Source organism: Ursus americanus, chromosome 29 (assembly GCF_024610735.1).
Source record: "Ursus americanus isolate L20-20 chromosome 29, mUrsAme1.1.p, whole genome shotgun sequence".
Classification (NCBI taxonomy): Eukaryota; Metazoa; Chordata; class Mammalia; order Carnivora; family Ursidae; genus Ursus; species Ursus americanus.
The window spans coordinates 32,059,894-32,069,524 of NC_142155.1; the positions used below are offsets into that span (position 1 = coordinate 32,059,894).

General features: G+C 48.0%; 1 protein-coding gene across 3 annotated transcripts in view; it reads left to right on the top strand.

The window, feature by feature from the left end:
* MRPL14 (mitochondrial ribosomal protein L14) overlaps positions 1-9,425 on the top strand; it is a 13,577-nt gene extending 4,152 nt beyond the window's left edge. Inside the window, exons 2-5 of one of the 3 annotated variants that reach the window (XM_045801371.2) lie at positions 979-1,063; positions 4,654-4,737; positions 6,717-6,795; positions 8,959-9,425. In XM_045801371.2, the coding sequence (XP_045657327.1) occupies positions 6,725-6,795; positions 8,959-9,325 (438 nt within the window). In that variant the 5' untranslated portion in view covers positions 979-1,063; positions 4,654-4,737; positions 6,717-6,724 and the 3' untranslated portion in view covers positions 9,326-9,425. The remainder of the gene's footprint in view (positions 1-978; positions 1,064-4,653; positions 4,738-6,716; positions 6,796-8,958) is intronic. The other 2 variants (XM_045801361.2, XM_045801365.2) reach the window with 2 other exon arrangements.
* The last annotated feature ends 206 nt before the right edge of the window (positions 9,426-9,631 follow it).

A 9,631-nucleotide genomic window follows, 5' to 3' on the forward strand; every position in this document is an offset into this window, starting at 1 on the left:
ATTTATCTTTGTGAATCAAATTGAGAAATGGGGTCCTCACTGGTGGACTTGGTAGAAAGAGCCCGCTGTGCCGTGGAGGGATGCTTTGCTTAATTTTTTTTTTAATGATTTTTTTATTATATTATGTTAGTCACCATACAGTACATCCCCGGTTTCCGATGTAAAGTTCGATGATTCATTAGTTGCGTATAACACCCAGTGCTTTGCTTATTGACAGTGATGCTGTGAAAACTGACACCTTGGCAGGTGAATCAGATCAGCTTCAGCTTTGGTCCTAGGCTGGGCTGGGTGTCGTACAGATATTTGTTGAAAAGACAGGGTCACCTGGATGGCTCAGTCAGTTAAGCGTCGGACTCTTGGTTTTGGCTCTAGGGCACGAGATCTTGGGGTCCTGGAATCTAACCCTATATGGGGCCCCTTGCTCAGCGGGGGAGGGGGGACCTGCTTGAGATTCTCTCCCTCTTCCCCCTCCCCTCACTCGCGCATGCACACTCTCTCTAAAAATCTAAAATAAATAAAAATTTTTTTAAAAGCTTTTTAGGTGGGTGGGGGATTGGCTAGATGGGTATTCAAGACGGCACTGGTGATGAGCACTGGGTGTTGTATGTAAATGATGAGTCACTGAATTCAACTCCAGAAACCTATATTGCACTGTTAACTAAGTAAAATTTAATTAAAAAAAAAAAGACAGCTTTTTAATTCCTGAGTTTTAAAAGATTCGACAGAGGAGAAGGAGTGCTTACGCTCTGCATGGCATGAGTGTTTCTGTGAAGTTTATTAGTGGTTAAAGCAGCCATGTTATCTGTGTAGGTGCAATAGAAACAGAGTTCTGACCTTGGACAGTCAACAAGTTGCTTAGCATTTTGGACTTCATTTCTTCATCTGCAAAATGGTACTTTATTGAGCCCCCAGAATTATTCAAAACCCTTAGCAGATTCAACCCCTTGCAGACTGTTGTTCTTTGTTATTTGTCTATAGGTTTCCATTGGGTGCTCACGAGGGAATCATCGGAGGTGCCTGGTTGGCTCAGTCAGTAGAGCATGCAACTCTTGATCTCCGAGTTGTGAGTTTGAGCCCCACGTTGGGTGGAGAGATTACTTAAAAATGAAATCTTAAAAAAAAAAAGAAAAAGTAGGGAGTCATCCAACAAAACGATCTATGAGAGTACTCTGAGAATTGTAACGTGTTCTACTTGTGTGAGGTTAAAAACCCACAAAACTTCCTAAAAGAGACTAATTGTACAATAAAACAGTAATGAGTTTTTAAGCAACCAATAAGAGTACTTATTGGTACAGAAAGATTGGGGCAATACCTGCAGGAGATGGGAGGGGCTATGTCTGCATGATAGGGCAGAGGGTTGGGGAGTGCCTTTTTTGAATCCCGGAAGCTGGTAGGTTTCTGCTTTTCTCTGCTTTAATTAAGAAGGACACTTCTATCCTTACCCTAGGTGTTTTTCCGTTTTGTGACTGGGCCCTGCATTTGTATGGCATCTCTTTTCAGTTACTGACAACGTCCTTTGAACATGCCTTTGTGATTGTGCTGAACTTTTGATTTTTTTGTTTGTTTGTTTCTTTGGAGCCCATCCCCTTGCAAGGCCTTTATTTTTTATATTTTAAATATTTATTTATTTGACAGAGAGAGACAGCAAGAGAGGGAACACAAGCAGGAGAGATGGGAGAGGGAGAAGCAGGCTCCCCATGGAGCGGGGAGCCTGACGATCGCAGGACCCTGGGATCACGACCTGAGCTGAAGGCAGATGCTTAACAACTGAGCCACTCAGGCGTCCCTATTTTTAATTTTTTTTAAAGATTTTATTTATTTATATATTTGAGAGAGAGACAGAATGAGGGAGAGAGAGCACAAGCCACGGGGAGAGGCAGAGGGAGAAGTGGACTGAGCCACCCAGGTGCCTCGAGAGGCCTTTAAATGTACATAACACACCAGGCACTTAAAGATGGAAATTGTTTAGGTGGAAACAGTGATACTAAGTATACCATTTGGCTGACTCTTGCTCAAGTAGTGGTACATTCCTGCTTTCTACAAAGCGCCAGCGGTATAGACTCTGTCTGCTTTTCCAGCTCAGTCTCTGTTTATTAAAATTCATTAAACACGAGTTCCCTGTGTCTAAGAGGCTTCCCCAAGTCACTAGGAGCCTGAGTGAAGGACACAAGAAAGACCACCAACCCCCCAGCATGGAGCCTCTCTCGAACTGGAGCATGAATTGTAATTGCAGATTGAATTGTTTTCATTTAACAGATACTTAGTAAACTCGATTCATGTGCATTGCACTGAACCCTCTGAGTGTGCAGCGCTGAGCAGTGCAGGCCTGGTCCCTGCCCTCACCGAGTGTATTTCCAGTGGGACCTATAAGGTGATGTCAAGTAAAAGACTCACCTGTGTGTCCCTGACGCTTACGGCCCTCCCTGGCCTTCAAAACAGAAGGGAGATCTTAAAGCTAAACCAGGATGGAAAATGAGCACAATTCTTGGATTGTATTCAGTGATTTCTCTCTTTCATTCCCTCCTCCCTCCTTCCTTCTCTTGCTTCCCCTTCCCCCTGTCCGGAGAGGTTGTGATTCATATCCTTTTTTTTTTTTTTTTAAAGATTTTATTTATTTATGTGACAGAGAGACAGCCAGCGAGAGAGGGAACACAAGCAGGGGGAGTGGGAGAGGAAGAAGCAGGCTCATAGCGGAAGAGCCTGATGTGGGGCTCGATCCTGGAATGCCGGGATCACACCCTGAGCCGAAGGCAGATGCTTAACGACTGCGCTACCCAGGCGCCCCTGTGATTCATATCCTAAACCTGGAGGGCAGTACTTGGTGCTGACCAGGAAGTGGCATGAAAAGCCATCGCTGGCACTGGAGTTTACAGAATACCTGGCCTCTGAGTGAGAGTGCTGTGGAGGAGGAAATACCATTGGGGTTAGCTTCCTGGGCAAACAGGAGACTCAGAATGACACTACTTGTGAAACAGCATTATATCTAGACTGCCCTAGAGTGAATCAGGGCCTGCGTCTGCTGATGGATTTGTTCTGGGAAATAGCATCAAGGTCGATTGGAGTTGCTTTGAAGTAAATTGCTGCTTCCACTACTCTGGCCTGCTCCAAACCAGTTATTTAGTGGTGGGATGAGGTGCTTTTCCACAGTGGGCATTGTCAGCACCAGGCCCAGGAGATGATTCCAGGGGCTTGTAAACATGGCAAGGGCTAATCTCCCATGACCGGCATCATGGTTCTCCTAAAGCATGTTTGCCTGTGATGCCCTGCTTCCTCATGCACGCATAAGAGCTCTACGCGGTCTGGCTCTCCTTCTGTGTAGAGCCATGGGTGAGGGGAATCTGTTTTTCTGTTGGCTACCTCATTTATTTTATTCCGCAAATATTCTTTGCATTCCTACTCTCTCAGGACCTGCTGGGGTGGGAGTGGAGGGGACCACAGATTGATTATTTATTTATTTAAAGAAATAAGGGATATGCATATAGTAAGTGAATATATTTGGTGCTTTTGTGTTCATGGGAATGCTCACTGCTGTCCATTTGATGTCTCAAGTCCTTTGGGTGTGGAGATCACTATCAGATCCGCTAAAGAGCTAGTGGAAAGTCTGGATTGGACCTTGTCTTGTGAAAATGGAAGTACCTCCTGGAGATGTGAATGTATTACTCCTGTGCCTGATGGCAGTACACATAATCCTCATGATCTGAGTCTCTATGATCTCTGAATTCCGGTCTGAGTTCAGATGGCATGTTACCAAGACCTCTGGCTCCTGAGTTTTGGAGAGTGAGTAGCAAGAACTAGAATGGGGGCGCCTGGGTGGCTCAGTTGTTAAGCATCTGCCTTTGGCTCAGGGCGTGATTCCAGGGTCCTGGGATCGAGCCCCACATCAGGCTCCTCCGCTGGGAGCCTGCTTCTTCCTCTCCCACTCCCCCTGCTTGTGTTCCCTCTCTCGCTGGCTGTCTCTCTCTGTCAAATGAATAAATAATTAAAAGAAAAAAAAAAGAACTAGAATGTTAAGGGTTTTCAGCCTTTTCTGAAAAAAAGTATCCAAATGTATGCAGTTGACTGAGTTTGGATGGTGAACGTTGGAGCTGTGAGAGCTCCCCCAGCGCGGGCTCCCCAGATGTCCTCAGTGTGCAGGAGGGGTAGCAGGTGATGCTGCAGTTTTACACAAGGCTTCCTGGGGAAGACGCATTTGGCGCTGGGTCAGGTTTAGCCGGGCAGAGACGGGCATAGGTTGTGGGGGTGGCTTGTGAACAAGGCACGGAGAGGAGGTCTGGGTTTGGGTTTGTGCCCAGGCTGCCCAGCAGATTTGAGAGAGGTGCCTCGAATCGTGGGTTTGTTGTACCAAGTCGGGAAAGTTCTGGGAAGCCCCCAGCACTTCGGCAGTCCTTGGCTAACGTAAGTGTTACTGAGGAAGAGGTGCAGTGTGGAGAGGCAGGGTGTTGCAGTTCTCAGGAGAGGGAATGTGGGTGGGTGGTGCTGGACTAATCTTGAGGGTTCTGTGGAGGCGCTGAGGAGCCTCTTTTCTCCCAGGGAATGAGAACAAGGGCCCCGCCAGCGTCAGATGGGAAAGCTTGGCTGAGATCGGAGGTCACTGCAGCCTGGACCAGACCGACTGCTTTTCAGAGACCTTTTTTTTTTTCTTCTCCCCTTAAGGCCAATCTTCAGTTATTGCTCAGAGTGTGGAGCTCTTCTGCCACCTACACTACACATTGTCCTCAAAACTTAAATTGGATTAAAGTGAGTAATTTTCACCTGGTGTTTATACGTTTCAGTTGATTCAGCAAGCATTAAGTTGGGCATGAGAAAAATGTGCCTGTGATTATCAGTGATGGAACAAGGATGATTTCACAGTTGGAAAAATATTAATATTTAAAGTTAAGCCATGTTAACTGTTGAGTAAAAGCATGGGTTCAGGAAGCCAATTCCTGGGGAACAAATTTCAACTTTGTCACTCTTGGCTGTGTGACTGTGGGCGAATTCCCTAACCTCGCCAGTTAGAGAATTACTCTTCATGTGTAAAATGAGGCTAATACTAATGCCTGTTTCATAGAGGTTTTTGGGAGGCTTAAATGAGGTGGTAACGTAAAGTACTTAGTCTAGTGCCTGATGTGTTAACTATAGGGCTAAATTTTCATAAAGAAAACAGAAGCAGACCAGATGACCCTTAAAGCTGCTTCTCACCCTCAGCTCCCCTGTGAGACGTGAGCTTTGTATGGCGGGTGAAGCTGTAGGGTGTGGGGGAAGACCCTTGGGCCAAGGCCAGGCCCAGTTCTGGTTCTGGGTCTGCACGTGGCTAGCCGTCTCTCTGTCTCTCCGTTTCCTCATCTGTGAGAGGAGGTGTGATGGGATGGGCGACAACGATGGTGACAGAGACAGCCAGTAGGTACTGAGTACCGGGCACTGTGCTCTGTGCTTCACTCGGCCTATCCCATGAGCAGCTGGGAGTAGATGTTGCAGATGGGGAAACCGAAGCTCAGAGTTCTTTGTCCAGGGTCACCTGGCTTTGGCTAGAAAGGTAAAGCTGGCCTCATCTGATAGTCTTTGATTCGGTGTGTCAGATGTTAATAGTTCTATAAGGTCGCTGCCTTCTTTTCATTTAATTTTCTGATTATTTTTGGCCACTGCTTCCTGGGTTGTCTTAAGGAAAAGGCTGGAGACTAAGCTTATGATTTGAGTCTAAATTGTTTTTAATAAGCATTTCTGGTGTGTCTGGATATTTCTTTGGAAGTAAATAATGGCTCCCCCTCCCACTCTTATTAAATAAAATCTTATCTGAGGTGCTTTGAACTTACGTGAGGGAAGGCTGTGTGTAAATACTGCAGGGGTAGAGGTCTTTCTCAGCAGATTTCTCCATGAGGCCCTCTGCAGCCAAACATTTGGATAGGACAGGCGTGTCTTGCCCCTGGAATTGCCAGCTGGCTGTGGGGTTTTCTTCGACATGCCCCTAACTGACGCCCGGGTGTTGTAGGCCGCTGGGGTTGCCATATTTGTTGGTGCTAGGGAGCCGCAGGGTTGGGGTTCTGCAAGTTGGAGGCCCTGGCGTTGGGTCAGTGTGTTTTCTTCTACCTCCAGCTTGCTCTCCCAAATTCCGCTCTCGGCTGTAGTGTGGGCAGGTAGGTTTTCTGTGTAATACTGTTGTTTGGGAGACTGACCCAAGTAGAGGCGTTGGTCGGTGACTTGGCAGGAGCATCCTTTGGCCCTACTTGGCTAGCCCTGAGCTGCCCAGGTGTTCTGGCTACTTTATTCGGGGAAAGGTGACGTGGTGACAATGTGGCAGTTGCTCAGGTAGTCTACCTGCAGGGAGTGAAAGCTCTGGTCTCAGGAGGCTCCCAAGCGTCACCAGCAGCACCAGCGTGCAGGCTTTCCTCTGTGGAGGACTTGGGGAGGGGTCCCTGGTCGGGTGTGTACTGGAGGACTCCTGCTTGCTTCCTGCCTGTGGAAGTGATGTCACCAGGAAGGCAGCCTCCGTGCTGTTGTATTATAGCAAGAGCGGCTGCGGGCCGTGCCGGCTCTCTGACCCCAGTTAGAATATGAATCAGCAGAACTGTCGCTGGAGTTCCATCTAATCATCTGCGTATCTTTTAACCACTAAGATTTATATTTAGTGACTAATGATCTTATGCTAGAAGTACCATCTCCCACACAAGTCCCCGGCAGGCTGGCTCTGAGTAAGGGCACTGACTTAGAAGTAAACCCTTTCCCCTCTTTTTCTGCAGGATTTGCCATGGCTTTCTGTGCTGGGCTCTGGGGCCCCTTCGCCCATGCAAGGAGAGCGCTCAGCCAGCGCCGTTTCAGGTAACTTTCCCATTCGGTTCTTGAAGCTGTGTCTGAGTAAGCCTCTCATCAGGGCTGGGTGTTGTTGGGTGACTAGAAAGGGAGGTGGGCTTGGCATGTGGGAAAGCTAAATGCTTTGGTCAGGTTGGATAAGAGGATTGGTAAGGACGTGACCTTGCTGTTGGCGGTGGGGTAGGAAGTGGCCTGCAGTAGAGGAAGAAGCTCAGTCCTTGCTGGATTCTTGAAGTGACTCCAGCGTCTCTCAACCCCATCATTCCCTCCCGTGCATGAAAACCTTCTCTTTTAAAAACAGAATCTCTTTTCAAAATGTTACATGCATATAACCAAAACTCATGCATGATAAAAGTGTGACAGCCTCCCCTCTTTTTAGATGCTAAGCCAGGACACAGAGCACGGGGTGCATTATTGTCACTCCCTGGCGGTTACTGAGCACTGCGCCTAGGGTTGGTCATAGATGAATAAGAATTGCTTCCTGTCCTGAAAGAGTCTTCACAGTTGGCCACAGGAGCAAACTTGGAAACAAATAACTCCGAGGAAATGTGACCAGTATAATAATAGAGGTTTTTACGGTGCTTTGGATGGCTTGAGACAGGAGCTGCTAATAGAGGAGGAGGAAGGGAGAGCAGAGGCGGCCTTCCCAGAAGGGAAGTGGGAGCAGGCCCCGTCCAGGCCTCTGGGGAGGGCCGAGAGGTGTGGCGTGTCTGGAGGGCACAGACCACTCTGATCAGTGGTAAGAGATTGTGGCCCTCAGATAGTAGGTAAGTGGGGGCCAGGTTATTGACAGCGTAGACAGTGGGGGACCACTGAACAGTTCTAAGGGGAGTGGTCTCACTTTTATGTTCTAAAAGAGAGCTCTTGGCTGGCAACTTGAGGCATACGGAACCAGTTCGCACACTATTGTAACAGTCTTGGTGTAAGAGAGAAAGCTGCCGAACTGAGGAAGTGTGGGCGGGGGTGGAGGGAGAGGACAGAGGGGCTTCACAGGTGGTATCAGTAGGACTTGGCAGCCAAGGCAGTTGATGGAGAGAGATTTATGGCTTGGGAGCTGGAGAGGCCATTATCTAAATAAGAAATGCAGCAGCATGGGGAGGTTTGCAAGGGAAGATGATGAGGTCCGTGTGGGACCTAGTGTATCAGTGGGACATGTTGTGGGGAGCTTAGAGTGGAAATACAGGACTAGAATACAGGAGAGAAGTGAGGCTGGAGATGGAATTTACTAGTTGGAAGCAAAGGGAATCAATAAAATTGCCCCAGTGTAGGCATGCAGAATGCGAAGGGAGAGCCTAGGGTTACCCTGGAGAATAGCACTTAAGGTGCTGGCATCAGGAAAATAGAAATCCCACTGTTGGGCGCCTGGGTGGCTCAGTCAATTAAGCGTCTGCCTTCGGCTCAAGTAATGATCCTGGGGTCCTGGGATCAAGCCCCTCATTGGGCTCCCTGCTCAGTGGGGAGCATGCTTCTCCCTCTGCCGCTCCCCCTGCTTGTGCTTTCTCTCTCTCTCTCACTGTCTCTCTTAAGTAAATAAATAAGATCTTTAAAAAAAAAAAAAAAAAAAAGGCCCAGGACTTTACATTAAAAAAAAAAAAAATCCTGTTGTTATCAGACTGCTTAATAATAGCTTATCTGCCTTTAATAGGTACTCTTAAAAAAAATTACAATCTAGTGGGGAAAAATGCACTGAAACACAAGATCGTTACCTTGACTTATTTCTGGTTTCTGTTATGTCAGGGGACTCCCTTAGCAAACCTACTCACTCATATCATCTGGTTCCCAGTGACACATAGATGGGAAATCTTGGAATCATTCTGGGGGAGCAGGTTTTACAGGCTAGGCAATGGGTGAGGCCTGGACTGTAAAATAGTCCCTTAATCCTCAGAGTTCTTTTGGATACCAAAGGCTTTCAGTTAAGCTACCATGGAGTTCGTTGTAACAGAAAATTGGGTTCTCTTTAAAACCCCTCCAAAGTGAGATGTTGACCCACCAGCAGAAGCTTTTGACTGTGAGGAAGCTGTCTTGGGCACCTGACTTTCGGTCAGGGCCCTGGGTTTTGCTCAGTTCAGCGTGTTGTTGCTATCGTGTGATCTCTCCCAGGCCTTGCCCTCAGAGGCGTCTGCACCCTGACCAGGAGAATACAGACCTCAGACTTTTTTTCTCTTTCCCCAGCACCACTGGGAGCCTCGGTGCAATTCAGAAGATGACGCGGGTCCGTGTGGTGGACAACAGCGCCCTGGGGAATACCCCATACCATCGGCCTCCTTGTTGCATCCACGTCTATACCAAGAATGGGGTGGGCAAGGTGGGCGACCGGGTACTGCTGGCCATCAAGGGACAGAAGAAAAAGGCACTCATTGTGGGGCATCGCATGCCCGGTCCCCGGATGACCCCCAGGTTTGACTCCAACAATGTGGTCCTCATCGAGGACAATGGGAACCCTGTGGGGACCCGAATTAAGATACCCATCCCCACCAGCCTACGCCAGAGGGAAGGCGAATTTTCCAAGGTGTTGGCCATTGCTCAGAGCTTTGTGTGAGCAGGGCTCAGGCCGCCGGCTGCCCTGGGACTCATGGGAGGGAGCTTGCGGCCCCATGGCGGGGAACAGTGTCCTGTGAAATAATAAACCTCTTCCTGTATGTTTCCTCCTGAGCTTTTTGGGATGTGGTCATGAGGTAAATGTCACTGAAGCAGTTAAAAGGTGACCTACCTTTGTCTGGTCACACAGATGGCATGAGATAGCCTATGAGCTCATCCGGGATTATCAAGCTCTGGAAAATGGAGGTACAGACCAAATGCTAATTCACAGGCGTACAGTTGGACTCAGTCACTTTCTAACCAGGCA